This window comes from Anser anser (assembly GCF_964211835.1).
Source record: "Anser anser genome assembly, chromosome: 3".
Taxonomy (NCBI): Eukaryota; Metazoa; Chordata; class Aves; order Anseriformes; family Anatidae; genus Anser; species Anser anser.
The window spans coordinates 76,718,212-76,734,512 of record NC_139722.1 but is presented as its reverse complement, the minus strand read 5'-3'; the positions used below and the strand labels follow the sequence as shown (position 1 = coordinate 76,734,512).

The window sequence follows — 16,301 nt, the reverse complement described above, 5'->3', positions numbered from 1 at the left end:
ATCCAACCCTTGAGAAAAGACAACTATATATGGTAAAATATGTCATATCGTAAGTTGGACTTTGGAAAAAGCTTATTAAGTTGTCTTTTTAAGGCCAAACAATATCTTTTTGAGCTTGTATCCACAGGGGTGGAAATGTTTAGTTTCTTTATGTAAAAAAAAAAAAGCCTCTGCCTCTAGTTTTCTTTCTTGATCCACATTAGCCTTATCTGCTAAAAGAATTTTAAAAATCTATTCATCCTTTTGCCCTATACTCCTAGATTTTTTTCTGAACAAGGACTTCAATCACTTTAAGACATTTTTTCACTTCTCATGCTTCTTACTGGACCCAGTCAAAAATGATAAGGAATTTTCACTTATCAGCAAAGTACTCTGTTAAGTGCTGTAAGAGGTGGAAAAAATAACCAAGCTTTTATTTCTAAAGCTGAACGCTGTGCAGTACAAATCATAAAGTAATTATTTCTGAATTTGAGTTGAATGACTTAAGACAGTAAGGCAAAGAGCAGGCATCTTGTTTAAAGTACTGGTTTTATGTTAATGCTTTCACCAACACACACTTAGGCCGTTAATTGATCGGGAGGCATCTGTTTTATAAGAGTGTTTCTGATCAGCACAGGACTGCTTAAGCAATTAAGAGACATCTCTTCCCCCTGATGGCACTTGTACACATCAAATACTGTATTTGCTTAGTGTTGCATGGACCATGCGGTGTATGCCTGTTTCTGAGAGCACAGCTGAGCCAACACGGATTTCCTCAGGGTAGTTTTCTAATTCCCATCCAGTGTAGGTGAGAGACTTAGTACTGGGAGGCGCTTCCCTGTGGTGCTAACAGAAGTGTCTTGGCTTAATATTAAAATTAGCATGTAGAAGCTGATTATTAAGACAGAGAGCAAGAAAAAACAGGTGGGGAAGTTGGAAATGTCTTGGATGGTCAGTAATGCCTCTCTAGAGGCCACATCACAACAGCTTGTGTAGCGTGACACCTTTCTCTGGGAATTACTGCTGCTTTGTTGCTCTTGTCGTCTTCATTTCTGAGCAATGTTATGTAGACTAAAGTATATGTTGCACTTAGTGAATTTTGGATGCTAACCCATTAATTTGCATGGTTGCTCTCAACTTTCCTTTCAGCTCCTGAGACTTCAAGTAGCTTCATCTTGGTGTGTTCAAACAGTTGGGGTACTTTTTTAATGCACGTATTAGCAGAACCGTGCAGTCAGTGTAAGTGTCAGGTTGTTCAGATGTTGTTAATACCTGTCCAGTGTTTTGTCCACTGTACTTGATGCAGAGGACATGGTGCGTAGAGATTAGGATCTGGTGCAGTGAGGCAGGGTGGCTGAACACACTTGTCATTTCTTAATACTTCATAGCTTCTTCATTAAGCCAATATCCTTCAGAAGGCTGGTGGGGCTGTTTGAAGGAGTGGAAGAACAATTTGGAAAATTTGAAGCATGCGTAGCCAGCATCCTTAGGCAGTGTCTGAGCTCATTATTGTTATTCACGTGCATCTTACTGAACTGGCAGGTCAAATCGCCCAAAGGCAGGAGCTGCACGGACCAGCACAGCCAGAGTTTGGATGACATCCGCCTTTACCAGCACCGGCACCCGCCACTGAGTGCCACGCTATCTTCGGACACGTCCCACAGCTACACGTTCGGCTGCAGCCTGGAGGATAAGCTGTCTATCTACGGCTGCGTTTATTCCACAGCGGACTGCAAAACCAAGTCTGCCCTTTACGGGAAGCGATCCATGAACTGCCTCTCCTTGGATCTGCTGGGAGAGGACCAGCTGCCAGAGGAGTTCGTGGTGTAATGAGATTGGAGCTCTTCCATACCAGGAAACAGCACACCATGGAAATATATACCTCATTAACACGTGTGATGTCACTGGGTCTTGTAGGAGATTGGGCAGCTTTGTTACTCAACTCCGTAATCAGTAAGTGGCATCGCTTCTGCAGACCTGACTACAGGGCAAATCAGCTGGAGTGTAGCACTTAATGTTGGCATTGGGAGGGTCTGGTAAGCAGAAAATGGAAGTGGGCTGCACCATTAGTAGTGACCAAAAAAAAACACAAAACAACCCAAAACTGGACCAAAATTGATACTGAGCTGGTGAAACAAACCTTGTGTCTGAATTGATTTATCAGAAAGATATTTACAAGGTCCATGGCTGTTTAGCTTCCTGCTTTTCTCTTGTGGTCCATTTATGTTAATGCTACTGTACAAATAGTTTGGTTGTCTTGAGCTTGTGCTGCTGCAACACTGCCAGCAGCTGTCAGGCCAGGATATACTCTGAGCGTATTTGGATGTCTGTGTATGGAAAAGTCTAGCCTTTTCTGATTGTAATGCACAGAAGTTGCCTGTTTGCTTTACTGGGAGCAAAACTTGCTCTGCCACGAGTTTTTCTTGTTTTGTTTTTTGTTGTTGTTGTTTTGTTTTGATGTAAGCATCCAGCCAAATACAATGTAGGTTCTGTGTTTTATTTTATTTTTTAATGCAACAAATGGAACTGTCTGTCAGCTGTCTCTACTACTGCCATGGTATAGATTGGTAAATAAATCCCTATATCCATGGGAGAGAGATGGGGGAAGGGATGAAACAAACAGACATCTGTGAGCTTACAGAGGACAAATAAGAGCACTAGATGACTGGCTCTTGAAGACAGGAGTGTGACTGGAGAATTTGTCCGGGCATGATCACCCATTAAGTTGAATCATACTTTTTATGTTGTTCTTTTCTTTATTTTTCATAAAACTATTCCTTAGATTTTTTTACTCTGCGTTGGGGGGCAAGTGTGGACTGGAGAAAGTCGCTTTGGATAGGCAAAGTTCCTAGTGGCTGTGTTCAACTTTGTCCTGCATGGGTCACGCAGGTGTGCGTGAGCGATGCTGTAGGGCCTGTGATGATGGAGGCACGGGGGAGATCGAACCGGGGGTATTTTATTGGGTGATTTTGAGTCCTGTGGAGCTGGCCATGCTGGCTCTTGCCAGGAAAATAGCTGTAATTATGCTGTTTGATTAAGGCATTTGTCTGGTGTGGAAAACACCCTGCTGCCCTGTTACATCCAAATAAATGTATAGTTTTTTGATTTCGTTCCCTGTCTTCCCCCGCTGTTCTACCCCTTCCCCATCAATTCCCAACATTTGGGAAGCTTGTACTTAGATCCATACGTAACCTGCTTTGTACAGCAGGTGGACACTAACTGTTTTTTATGGCAAACTAGAAGCCGAATGATGCTGTTGTGCTGATTGGGGACGTATGTTGTACAGTGTTGATCAATCAGAAGATGAAGATGGCTGCTTTGGGAAAGGAAGGAAGTCAGACCACAACGAGGGAGGGCTCAAGCTGCTGCTTTGACAGGCTTAGCAGTTGTCTGGTGAATTGCATTCCTGTACACTGTCAAAATAGCAAATCTGTGGTCTGTCATCTCACTGTTTCTATGCAAGCGAATGCGGTGTAGAGACAACATCAGGCCACCAGATGCACCTGTATTTGCTGAAGTGACATCAGTGGCTGTACATCCTCGTAGACGAATCTAGCACAAACTCTTAGCCATATGTTTGAATGAATGAATGATGGACACAACTCACTGTAACCACAGCTTAATTGACTGTGCCCTCTTTGATCACGCTGTTCTTTCTTCTCTTAATGAACGATTATGTGTGTGTTCACCGTAGCCTTTTTTCCATCCTTGCAAGCAAAGCCAAAATACCTTTAGAGTACCTGAAGTACCTGAATTTACAGTATCAAAAAAAAAGCTCTCCTAAGTGGACCTAAATGGTGAAAGGACATCTGGCTGCTTGTGAACAGTCCAGTCAAGACTTCTCTGATACCTGGGACCTATTTGGCCATAAGCTGTGGGAGATGGGCACCTCCAAGAACCAGGAGGAAGGTGGCAGTGCTGCAGGGAGCAGCTTTGCTCTTGCACCTGCCGCAGAGCTGGAGGGACGGCTCTAAAATTCAGCAGGTATCATTATTTGGAAAGGTGTCACAAAACAGGCATGTGTTCCACGTGCTCGCATCCATGCACATTTGTCTCAAAGACAATCACAGTCATGCCTGCCTCAGCCTGACCAGTTTACTGAAGTGTTTATTAACCATTAAGCCGCTTGGTATTTTCTTTTCACAGCTACCAAACATTAACTAGAACTGGTGAAATGCTGCAGTCCTGGTGTTGCTGGTTCACAAAATATACCAGTGCCTGACAGCAGTGTAATCGGCTCTTGCATGAATCTCCATTGCCTTGTATGTACATGGGGATTCCCTGTATTTATTCATGGCTGGTGAGGAAGGCAAACGCTCCAAGTCTGTCTTCATTCAGTGGTCTACGCAGCTTCCCCCAGCACTGTAAGTCACAAATGTGTGTGACGGGGAGACTTTTTTTGTGTGTGTAGACTGCGAATGAATCAATGAATACCTTACAAGCACTGTGAATATCCATTATGCAAGTTTTTGTATTCATATGGAAAAAATGTTCCTGCTAGTAGTAGATTTTTTTTGTCTTTCTTTTATTATTTTGGTTTGATTAGATTGGTAGAGGGTAACATGTAAGCATTTACCAGCTGATGTTAGAAACTAGCTGCCAATATTTGTATATATTTGTAATATACTCGTGGTATAATCACTCTATTTTAATGGTAAGAGTTTCTCCTTTCTATGAAAGGAATTTCTTGTTTAAAAAAAAAAAAAGTATATGTACACCTGCAATAAAGTATTGACAGAAAAAGGTAGTTGTATATACAAATTTCTTTCCTTCGAAGAGGTGGATGTCAGTAATGTCTTCCATTTGAGATAGATAGGTTGTGGAAATGAATGTGCTGCTGGACAGTAACCCATGCATGAGCTCAGCTTCCAGTGGAAAACCATAAACACTGCAGTCACTGGAACAACTCCTTCCCTGCCAGCCTCGGCAGCAAGTTGCCAGAGGGGCCTCTGTCATACCTTGAGGACCCAGTCCAGCCGGTTGGAGTCAGCTGGAGCACTGATGGGGGCTGAATCTAAGTAATGAGACACGGGACACGTTAAGCTGCTCGCAGTGGTTGGTCGAGAAAACAGCGTGTGGACAACTCCCAAGGGTGCAGAGAGCTCCTGTCAGCATCCCCCTGGGGGCTGCATCTGGGGACGAGCACACCAGCACATGTGATGCAAAGCGCTGCCGAAGAGCTCTGCTTAAAGTCACCTAACCTGCTGGCCTAGTGTCTGGCGTGGGGAAAGGAAAGTTTTGCTTTTCTTGGGACATAAAATCTCTGAAGGAGTGCCCCAGTATAGCTATTCACATCTCTTCTCAAAGGAGCTTGCTGGCTGGAGTTTATGTGCAAATTCTTTTTCTCCTTTTCCCCGGCTATGTTATAGACTGCTAAAGCTAATGTTTTGTTTTTTGGTTTGTTTAAAAAAGGTATTTTTTTAAATGTGCTTCAATTGTATAGTGTTGCCCCTAGTCTTGCAACGTTTCCCCCTTGTACTTCACACCCCTTTTGAGGACGTGCTGTGTACCTACTTCATATGTACTCGAGGACAAGAGGCTCGCACAACTTTGGCTAAGGGGCTTGGTAACAGAGTTTTTTATGGAGGTAAACTTAAATAATAGTCAAATATTAAGCAACCCGCCTCACAAGGGCTTTGTCGTTTCTCTTTTGCTTCACTGGACAAGTAATGGAGTGGTAGCACCTTTTTGCCTGCTAATGTGGATGCTGCTGCCTGGAATATATATGAGAGCCGGTCTGTGAAGACAGGACTTCTCATGGCACCGGCAAATCCCGCATGCAGGAGGAATGAAGCGACACAGCAAGGGACTGGGACGCTTTGGTGCAGAACCCGATGGGTGCTGAGGCACACCGAGCGCAGGAGGTCCTCGGAGGTAAGGCCTGAGGACGTCTAAGCAAAGCGTGTTGTGCTAAGGCTGACTGAGGGGGAGTTTGGGGCTGAGTGAGAGCAGTGAGCTCCGGGAAGCTAAAGGTGTTCCGACAGACAGCACCTTGGAGCAGGAAGCGATGCCCCCGGGGCAGCGGAGCCGAGACGCGGCCATGCCGGAGCCGGCGCCATGGCCGGGGCCGGGCCGCCCCCTCCCGGCCGAGGCGGCGCCGTGAGGCGGCAGCGCCGGGCCGGGGCGCGGGGCGGCGCCCGAGGAGCGCGGCGGGGGCCGCCCGGGGCCAGGGGGGCTGGCGGCGGCGCTCCGGGCTGCGCTGCCCCCTCGGTCCCTCGGCCGGGCCCCGAGCCTGGCTCTGGAAGTGATGTTTAGCCTTCCTGGTAGACTGCTGTTGAAGAGCGTAGCTGTGGGCTTTTACAACTCCACTTGATTTTTATTCCTGGAAATAACTTGCCCCACGTTTTTATTTTAAATCTCACAGATTTATACCAGTCCTTATTTTTCCAGTGAGATAACTGGATGCAGCATGTGCTACAGGTCCTAAGTCTCAGCCCCCCATGAGGAAAACGCCACTGAGTACTGGGGAGACAGCGGTCATTCCCTGCTCCTTACCAGGTGCAGACTCCAGTGCCCTCCTTGCTGGGCCACCTCAGGCCCGAGTGTCACACCTGTGTCCAAAAGCATCCCCTCCCAGGGAGGGATCACACGCAGGAGCATCCATCCTTGGCCCTGAAGCTCAGCCCAGGGTTGTGCCGCTGGGATGCCTCCCGGTTCCCTTTGCTGCAACTGCTGCAGGCACCGGTGTGGTGAGGATGTGCTGGTCTATGCTCGGGCGATGGGGATCTGTGAGCAAAACCACACGCTGTAGGAAGCCAGGTGTTCTTCTGTCCTCGGTGTGTAATTTGGCACCCAGGGATGACAGTGAGACGGCTCTTTGCCTGCTGCTGTGGCATCCGCGCTTACCCACCACTGGAAGAAAGAGGCAGTGCAGTTTGTTGTTGTTCCTGGCCGAGGTATTGAAATCTTTCTTGTCTGGCCTGTGGGTTGCGCTCCTATATTTAACATTAAATTTCTTGCTGTAGGTGTGTGGGGGAGCTTTACCCCAGGTCTGATGGCAGGAAGCAGGAGCTGCGGACAGATACCACGCAGCCTCTGCTGAAGCGGCTCCTGAGCGCTCTGCATTGCGGGGCCAGCAGCACTGGCAGTGCCCCATCCCCTGCTCTGAGTATTGCTGGGGCCACGAGGGGTTTTCTGCCCAGATGATCTATGGCTAATGCAAACGTTCTGCTCATGGTCCTTCTAGCCAGACGTGAACAGAGGGCTGCCATAATCCTGCTTTTAAAGTGCTGATGCATTGAGATGTGTTTAGAGAACATCCAGAAGCCCAATATACGTGCATATTTTTGGATGTCAAGAACCAAACTGACACTTGGGGAATACCTTGAGGTCACGTGTGTGAGCACCAGGAGTTTGTCTCTCACCTCTGGAGAGCTGCAGTCCCCACCTGGCTCTGTGCATGTGCATTCAGCTGGCCCTGTCCTGCAGCAGTAGCTGAGCAGCAGGATTTGCTGTGGGAGCAGCTGGATGCAATTTTGCTTCATGTTTGCACTACCAATAATAGAGAGGGCACGAAACTTTTCAATCTGCTTCAACACAAACCACTTTGAGAGCCAAAGCAGAATTACTTCTGAAAAACACAGGGTGGGGGCGAGCATGTGAAGGGAGAGCCCTGCAGCCATCCTGCTGGCTTTATCCTTTTTTTCTGGTCCTGCAGCCCAACAGAGAGTAGGAGCTCGTGTGTGGCTTTCTGTGGACGTTGCCAGAGCTCTGGGTGAGCTTTCAGACAACCGCACGCCTTTAAGGGTAGCAAGCTTTAAGAAGGGCCCAAAGCTGCTGCCCCAGGTGCTGCTACCACTGCTCTGGCCCAGCTTCATCGCTGCAGTCCCTCAGACTCCGAGCAGCCTCGGTAATACCAGGCAGATGCCCACACGGCTCCAAGTGCAATTTCTCATCCAGAGAACACACAGATAAAACACAGAGCATGGTGGCAGTGGGGAGAGCTGCTTCAGAGGTAACACCCTGGGCCTGGAGGAGCTCGAGGTTTGCAGGTGGCCCTGAGGTGCGCCCCACTGCCCAGGGGCAGGAAGGGCTCCTGGCCGCTTGGCAGATGCCTTGGCACAGCTGGGAGCAGGTCCAGGGGGCGGGTGCCACAGGTGAGCACAATCAGTGCAGAGGAAACCAGCTCTCCTCTGCGGAGAAGAGCTGGGGAAAGGCAGAGGTCCTCGCAGACCCACCAGCAGGTGAGTCACCAGCGGCTTCTGGTGGTGTGGCCCAGTGGGTGAGCTGCCTGGGGGCCATGGCTTGCTAAGGGCAATCCTGTCACATCCATCCCATCCCGTCCCGTCCCTTCCCATGTGCTGTTGTGCCTGGTTGTGTCCATGGCAGCCCCAGCTGGGCCCGACCAGCAGTGCTCTGAGGGAGCAGCTCCTGCGTGTGGGCCCCGGTGCTGGACGGGGTTAGTGGCCGTGTCGGTGGTGTATGTAATTTAATGGCGTGGTGCAGACAGCCACGCGTCCCCAGACAACAGGTCTCTGCCAATCTGCGTAGACACCTCGTCCTGCCCAGGAAGCCAGTGTTTTGGGGTCACCGTGTGCTGTGATGGCATCCCGGGGTTGTGATGTTTTGGTGTGACAGGATTTCTGTGACTGGGGTAGAAAGGATTAGCTAAAACCTGTCCATACTGGAAAAAAATGTTGGCCTATGGCTTGTACTCCATGTCCAGAAAGTGGCTGTTGTGAGTTGCTTCATGGAGTATCTACAAGTCCTCTCTCCTTGTTCGGGGGGAAATGCAAGACCTGGTTCTGCTGAAGGTGCAGGTACAGCTTGCTGTGATCAGGCATTGCCATCTCTTCCTGCCCCTTGACATAAGGGAGGAAATATCATCTTCTGCCTTTTGGACCTTCAAAGCCTCTGCCATGGCTTCCAGAGCTTTTTATAGCGGTGTGGTTTTTTTTTTTTTTTTTGCTGTTTTTTTTTCTTCTTTGTTTAGAAGAGGGAAGAAACCATTTAGTGCAGTCCAGAGGAAAATGAGAGGGAATAACACGCCTCTGGTGCTTGCCTCTAAGTGAACTGCTGGGCACTGGCTCAGCCCTGCCAGGGCAGTAATTTCATGTTGCAGAAAAAGGGCGAGAGGGGACACGTGTTGGAGGAGGTGCTGCCAAGCATGAAGCCAGAGGAGCTGGGGGAACAAGGGGCTGACAACTTGGCTTCACTTTGGCTCCCCAGGGAGATAAGAAGAGGGCTAATTTTCTGCCTGCAGTCTGTGGACGGGCTGCGCAGATCTCTTGTTCCTGGAGTTTGGTAACTAACAGTGGCCTGGGTTTTTCCCCTGTTGTTTCTTATCAAGGCTGTTGCTAAATACTTGTTGTTATAGCTGGAGCTCTGCAGTTCTCCTCTTGTGGTGTTTAGGCCCTGGTGTTTGCGCTGTTAGTACTGACATGCGGATGGACGTCTTTGGGCACTTCAGCATTGCAGCAGGACTTCTGAGGCTAATCTCCAAGTTTTTAGGGATGTCATACCGCATACATGAGGTGGATTTGGGGCATTACAGCAAGTTATTTGAGTCTTGTGTTTGGGACTCCTCTTCCAAATGCTTTGTCTGATCTGTCTCAGACTGCTGGGTGTGGGGAAAGGGCTCATCCCTTCTGTTTATGGGAGATCTCAGGTAAAAGCACAGGTGGAAAGGATTCGTATCATGAGGTAAGGAGGCTGTTAAACAGCCTGTATAAAACCTCGTCCAAGAGCTCAGGGAGGGATTTGCAGTAGAGCACAGCGGTGCGTTATCGGCTGGTTTTAGCACTCCCCGCGTTGCCCATGCGGTTCCTGCGACATGCGAGGCTCCTGCCGAAACCAGGCAGGTGCTGCGGTGCCCCGCGGCTTGTGGCCTTCCCTCTCGCCGCCCCCCGGCACCCTGCACTGTGCTCGCCCCTGAATGTCACCAAGGACCAGCCGAGCGCAGTTTTAGGACGCTGATTGTTTGGACACATTGCCAACCTCAGTCAAGACCGCTGGCACCGTGCCTTTTATTAAAGATGAATCCGAATAAACAAAACTGAATGCAGCTGTCTGCTCCCCCCAGGCAGATTCGTACATGAATTCAAAAAAGCTCAACTTCTCTCACAGATTTTGTCTCTCTTATTTAGAAACCGAATACACTGCAAGATTAAAATCTTGCTTTGTTAAAATGGATGTAGGGAAAGGAAAAGATCCTAGGCAACAATTCCCCTCGCTCACGCCCTTCAATTAGATCACCCTCTGCCCTCCTTTGTATGGCGTGTGGCTCGCGTTGCTGTCTGGCTGGGCTATTTTTAATACATTGCTCAAAAGCCACGCGGGGCTTGTGAGAGGCCGGGGTACGTTCAGCCTTCCTGCCCCCAGGGCCTGTCTTTCCTCTGTCTGTAGACACTGCTCGTGCTTCCTCTGGTGGCAGAGGGGTCGCAGGCCCGTCGGCTTGTGACTGCTTGCCCACAGCAGGAGCTGAAAGCCTTTCCCAATAACCTCTTCCTTCTTGCCTGTGCCTTCTGCAGAGGTTTGGAAAAGCTCTTCGTCAAATGGAGTCGGCAATGATGACTATTTAATAACAAATTAAACATTTTTGTGACCCTTCCAATGCTAATTATGGTTTTCCTAGCCTGAGCAGCCTCTCTTTGTGGTGTGGCTGCTGCCAAGGCATGAAGCCACACATGGAAATTGAATATATAACATTCAAACTTCAGCATAGGTCGAGGTTTCGTTTCAGACTTGGCCAGAGGTGCTGGCGGGTTTAATTACCGCTTTTATTTATTGATTGATTTCTTTAACCCTGTGATGAGCTGCAGCACTGTTAAGCAATTGTGCTCGTTTGCAGATCAAGTCTCTTCCCTGCTCTCTGCTGCTCCGAGCACTCCCAGGTCAGGGGGAAGCTCAGTGGCTTCTCCGCAGGGCGTGTAGGGAGCCGCAGCGTGAATTTACAGCCCGGGGGCCACGTGCTGTGCCTGAGGCAGCTCCTGCAGTCAGGTGAGCTGCCCGGCACGAAGGGGACATGAAACCGGTGGCCTGGACTTGCTCTCAGGACCAGGGAGGGTTGCTGAAAGTGGCTCTGTCCCATTGATCCCTTTCCTTTGATTGCAAGGGGAACCAACAACTGGAGGTGGTGAGTTACATCTGTGAGGATAAATCCAATGTGGGCACCAAACTTCTGGGCTGTATTTTGGACTTGTACCTTGAAAGCCTTTGTCTGGTGCTATGTCTAGACTTCTGCTGACTTTGTACGGGTCTGTGTGTCTGCATGTCCATATTCTTTACCCTAGGTAAACGCTTGCTGGTGTTAGGACCTGGGGACTGGGCCGGCAGGGCCCCACTTCCCGCACCCCATCTCCAGATCTGCAGGAAGTCCTATGAGCTGGACAACCTCCTGCGTGGGGCAAGACGTGAGCTCCAGTTCTTCGTCTCCAACCTGGATCCAGACGTTCTGCTTTTCTGGAGGGCGCTCAGCCGGTGAGTCAGAGGCCGTGCGAGTAGGAGACGAGGAGGTGAGGGCTGCTTCCCTTCACGCCAGGGCATGAGTAGGGGCCTCCCAGCAGCTGCTGAACTCGTCAGGCTACACACCATTTGCTCCTTGGCCAACGTGATGCTAAACTCAAATGCCGAAATATTCTCAGGGCTAAATTCCCTCGTGTGCTCTGTGGTTTGCATAACGGATTGAGAAGGGGTGCAGGCAGCTAGCTGCTGTTGCTTGCATAGTTTGCTCAGCTCAGCAGCAGGGCAAGGCAAAAGGCAGAATAAATTCTAGAGCAGCATCTGAAGTCCAGTTCAGCGGGTAGCAGCTGTGTGGTGCCTGTTTTGCAGCCTATATTGCAGCAGGCAAGGGGACAGTGCAAGGTGCGATACAGAACGCAGGTACCAGAGAAAAGCCATTTTGCCCTTGCAACTTTTGCCCTTCTTTCCTTCAGTTCATCGAAGCTGACGCTGGGATTAAGAAATCAAGTCCCTGTAACCCAGGAAATTCCAAAACTGAAAGTTCTTAGAGCAAAATATTAACAGTGCTGCCCTGCATAGCCTGTACGCTTCACTGCGTAGGCCAGGGAGTAATATGCTACACTGGAAAGGAAAACAGGAATAGGGAATGCTGCATATGCACAATTTGGCAGGGTTTATGTTAATGTAGAAACTTAAACTTTTGGTATTTGCTGATATTTAAAGGTTTTATTTCTCAGCTTTAACAATAGGGATGGCAGTTTTTTCCCTGTCACACAGATGATAGATAAAGGCCAAGTTTTAGAGAGCAACTCCAGAAAAGCGAGCACAGTTCACAACAAGTTACATGCAACACTTAGTGCAAAATCCTCAAAAATATTGGAGGACCTTAGAGATGCTGGTGGATTCAGCTAGCCCTCTCATGTCACTTAACCACTTTCAGAGCTCTAATCCTGGCTGATTTAGTAGCCTTGTCATGGGACGAGGGCAAGCTTGAAGATGTCTGCTCCTCCATTTCATTTAACAGGCTGACATTCCTCAGTCTGACACTTTCTTATCTGAGATTCCTTTAGTGACCGTTCAGCTTTATAAGGTCCCATGTCCAGATTCGTTTTCTGCTACTGCTGGAATCGGGTAAAGTTGAGGCATTTTTAACCTCATGACATTATTTAGGAAAACAAGTATTATTACAGCTCTCCAAGTTGCAATGCCAATGTTCTGAGCACCAGAGCACCGCATGCAACACAGCAGCTGTTATATATTCAAGGGTGAAATTCCGATAATAGTATGCTATATAATTTCTGGATAAATATTTATGCTTGTGAAGGTTAAGCGACTTGGAGTGCTGTAAACTCCAGCCTTTTGGGCAGGCCACTGCAACTTAAGCCTTCTTGCAGTGACCTTCTGCTGACCTTTCTCCCAGCCTAGAGGCAGAGTGATTGCTGGAGGTAAAAACTCAAAGTGTATCCTGAGGCCTCTGCTGAGCTGTAAAGCAGTGCATAAAACGCATCAGCTGTTATTTGAACGCACCTACTCATCGCAGAATCACTTCTCATCTTGCCTAAGTTTCCCTGAAACGTCTGTCCATATAACTTCATTCACAAAACCCGTGCGATGTTGTTTCACTATTGGTGAATGAGTGTAAAAGCCTCTTGAGGATGACAAGCACCCTATCTTGAGCTGGGTTCTTGGTGTTTTATTCATCTGATAGATGGGAGGCATGTATTTACGCTTTTAGAGTGTGCAGACAGCTGCAGTGTTGTGGTGTGGCTAACTTCAGCAATGCAACTGAAACAACAAGCAAGACTGCTACTGAAATGGTTGTAGGAGTTAGGTCCCATTAGCCATTAGGAGCTGTAGTTCTGGGTCCTTCAGCACTCATGGAGTGAGCAAACAAACAAAAACAACAGGCAAAGCTGTAGTCACAGTGAACCCAGCATTGCTGGGATTTGCTCCAACCATTTAACCTGAGTGTGTTTTCAGAAAGCTGTGTGACCCCCCACTTGCTTCCCAAGCTCCATTCCAGAGGGATAGCAGCTATAGCCTTACTCCTTTTTCTCCATCTCGCTAGTGCTGTTATTTCATACCTAAAACCAGAGAGCAGAGCTCCATTCGGTACAGCTGATGGGTCCCTTACCCTCCTACCTGTCAACAGTGCACTGGGAATGACCCCATCGGTGCGAGACAGAAGAGCAAGCCATGATGGTGTGTCTCATTTTAATGTAAGCTGTGAGGAAGTATTTCATTTGCTGCTCTGAGGCACTGGAATGCTATTCAGACTCCTGTCTTCTACTGAGAAAACGGAAGGCAGCCTTGGCCTTTCAGAAGCGAGCCATCCTAAATCAGGGGTCTGTTGACTTAGTTCTACTTACTTGCCTAAAGGAAACACATCACCAAAACCATGTCTTGAAGTAGCTTTCCTAAGAAAGCCTGATTTATTTCTATGAGAGTCTACCATGGCTGGTAGCTGTTGTCAATTCTTGTTATTATCTTTGGAGCTAGAACATTATCAGCAGGTTTATGGCTTACTAATGCCATGTTGAGGATTGTTTATTTTATCTGGCAGTTGATATCTAAAAGAACGCCTTTAGGACAACGATATACATTTCAGCCTAAGGAACTCATTAATAATACTTTAATCCATGGGAGTCTTAGGTTTTATTTTGCTTTACTCTGCACTGGGAGATTTTTTTTCTTGATCTGTCCTCTCTGAACTTGCCGAGCACGAGTTCCAAATCCCAGAGACTGCAGAGATTCTGTCAAGTACTTCTGGTCAGGAGAGATGCACAGCATCAGCAGCAGTTTGGCATCACCTCCTGGAAGCAGAAAAAAGCCCAAACATGCTCATTTATCTCGTTATTTTGAGTAAGTTATGCGCCAGTAATGTACTGATGTACATAGCGACCAGCATAGGCTGCCAGTGCTCTTATGAAGCAGAAGACAACATGAAGAAGGCTACTGAAAACAGGCAACTCCTTAAAATGAAGCCTATGTCTAGCAATATGATGCTTGTTTCAGTAGGACAAACACTCGTAATGTAGATTTTTTTTTTCCCTTAGAGCATCATCAGTTAGTCTGCATGTACCTTAAGGTCTGGACACCTCATTAAGCTTTGTCAAATGCTTGCAAATTCAGGGTCGTCTTTGTGTGACATTTATTTGTCAACTTTGTGACAAAAAAGCAAAACAGATTTACTAAAGGTTCAGAGAATGATTAAGCAAACAAGGAAATTGCCACTTTCAACTCTTTGTCTAAACAGTGTCACCCAGGTCATGCACCAGACAAGGTTAAAACCAGGCTCGGTGCCCACACAGCTTAGCTCCTAGACTTGTTTCTTTGGCTTTCCCCTTTCACAGGATGGACGCTAGCACTAGGTGAAATTAGAAGTTCAAGCATAGTGCATAGTCTTTTAGAAACTCTGCAGAGCTATTACCTCAGTCGCTGCCAAAGCTTTGAACTGGAGACTAAAAGCACAAGGACTGATGCTTTCCGGCAGAAGAAGAATGGACTAGTGCGTGGACTGACACCGATCCAACAGTACTGCGGGAATTCCACTTGCTTTAAAATTATTTCTGCATAGAGGAGGAGCTAGAGAGGAAGGGGTGACCCAGATACAAAAAAGCTGTAGCACAGTACCATGCATATGTTCTGGAGTCTCCCTCCTTTGTCTTACTGCTTCAGGGCCCAATATTAAGGAACGTGCAAATGCCTGACTGCACGCTGTAGTAATAAAGGCTGAAGCTTAACTTGAGACTGTACATGAGCTGAAACACCAGTGAAGTGCAATCATTAGCCTTCACTGTCGTGGTAGAGATGTGATTATTCTAAATGTATTCATAAACTGAACCTTGGAAAACAGGAGGGCTTTGCCAAATTCAGAACTCTCCCCGTACTCCCAGAGCTGTGTAGTCACACCGCTCCTGCGAACAGAGGCCCACGTAGGAGGAGTGTCACTACAGGATCATCCTCTGGTTTTGTACAACAAGGGAGGGGAAAAGATTGGGAAATTAAGTCTGCGTTGTTAAACAGAAGTCAGAATACTTCCTTACCTACAGAGTCCTGGAGCAGATGCGTGAGTTTGCTGTTTCGATAGGGGACGTGAGATCGCTGCTCCGCTATTGCTCCAAGGACGTCGGCCAGGGCAGACAAGCTGCGGTTGATGAAGGACGTCTCTCTCAGTGCTGCGCCTGTCACTCCAGACATACCTAACACATCAAGAAAAAGGCAATGGTAAGAGTAAGTAAAGCTGCTTCGACTGTAATCTGTGAGAAATTCTGGTGCTGTATCACACACTTCTGACACGATGTTTTTAAACACAAATTCTGAGCCGTGACTTCCAGTCCACCCATGCCACAGGCAAGATGCGGCGGTTGTTTACTGCAGACGCTAACCCATTGTGCAGCGTTTCTGCTCGTCTGAAGGAAGGTTAAAGAAGGTTCAGTGCCTGCAGATGGTTTGAAGTACCTCATGTTGAAGTTGATCTCTCCAGCTGTACAATGCATCTTGGCTCCATATGTACTACAAACAGGGAACTGAGAAAGTAGGAACACTGTAAGGTCGGACAAGACAACACTGCTTTTGAAAACACCAGGCTGCGGTGCCTTGGGAGAGAAGACTGGTGTGTTCCACCACTTTTTATAACTGCTAACTGCCCAGCCTGTAACGCTTAGGAAGAACAAGCGTGGCACTGACAGCATTATCTGCAGAAACCAAACTGTACAGCAGCCGTACGTGTGAGAGGTTTACGCTCACCAAAGTCTGTAAGACGCTGTTCTTTACGGTATGATTTGTTACAGTTGGTCACACAGGAAAACGATGCCCTTTTGCCACCCACCCAGCATGGTGGTATGTGACTAACTACACTGCCCTCAAGCAACACTGCAAAGGGTGTTGTCTGCTCATCAAAGTTGCACCAGTTTACAAAG

General features: G+C 47.8%; 3 protein-coding genes across 20 annotated transcripts in view; 2 read left to right on the top strand and 1 right to left on the bottom strand.

The window, feature by feature from the left end:
- FRMD1 (FERM domain containing 1) overlaps positions 1 to 4,722 on the top strand; it is a 39,675-nt gene extending 34,953 nt beyond the window's left edge. For all 4 annotated transcript variants that reach the window (XM_083830033.1, XM_083830034.1, XM_083830035.1 and 1 more), the window contains one exon: positions 1,522 to 4,722. In XM_083830033.1, coding sequence (XP_083686159.1) covers positions 1,522 to 1,809 — 288 coding nt within the window. In that variant the 3' untranslated portion in view covers positions 1,810 to 4,722. The remainder of the gene's footprint in view (positions 1 to 1,521) is intronic.
- A 137-nt stretch (positions 4,723 to 4,859) lies between these two features.
- The window catches only part of LOC310896981 (uncharacterized protein), a gene marked incomplete at its 3' end in the record, with an annotated part of 30,963 nt that continues 19,521 nt past the window's right edge, over positions 4,860 to 16,301 (top strand). For 4 of the 10 annotated variants that reach the window (XR_014581957.1, XM_083830045.1, XM_083830048.1 and 1 more), the window contains exons 1-2: positions 6,154 to 8,162; positions 11,211 to 11,397. Coding sequence is in view for 7 of the 10 variants with exons in the window: in XM_083830045.1 (XP_083686171.1) it covers positions 7,904 to 8,162; positions 11,211 to 11,397 (446 nt within the window). Of the gene's footprint in view, positions 5,854 to 6,153; positions 8,163 to 9,228; positions 11,054 to 11,210; positions 11,961 to 13,447; positions 13,635 to 14,732; positions 15,419 to 16,301 lie in introns of those variants that run through there. The other 6 variants (XM_083830049.1, XM_083830046.1, XM_083830043.1 and 3 more) reach the window with 6 other exon arrangements.
- The window catches only part of KIF25 (kinesin family member 25), a 42,936-nt gene continuing 38,720 nt past the window's right edge, over positions 12,086 to 16,301 (bottom strand). For all 6 annotated transcript variants that reach the window (XM_083830037.1, XM_083830038.1, XM_083830040.1 and 3 more), the window contains 2 exons: positions 15,426 to 15,581; positions 12,086 to 14,192 (listed from right to left, as the gene is read on the bottom strand). In XM_083830037.1, coding sequence (XP_083686163.1) covers positions 14,035 to 14,192; positions 15,426 to 15,581 — 314 coding nt within the window. In that variant the 3' untranslated portion in view covers positions 12,086 to 14,034. The remainder of the gene's footprint in view (positions 14,193 to 15,425; positions 15,582 to 16,301) is intronic.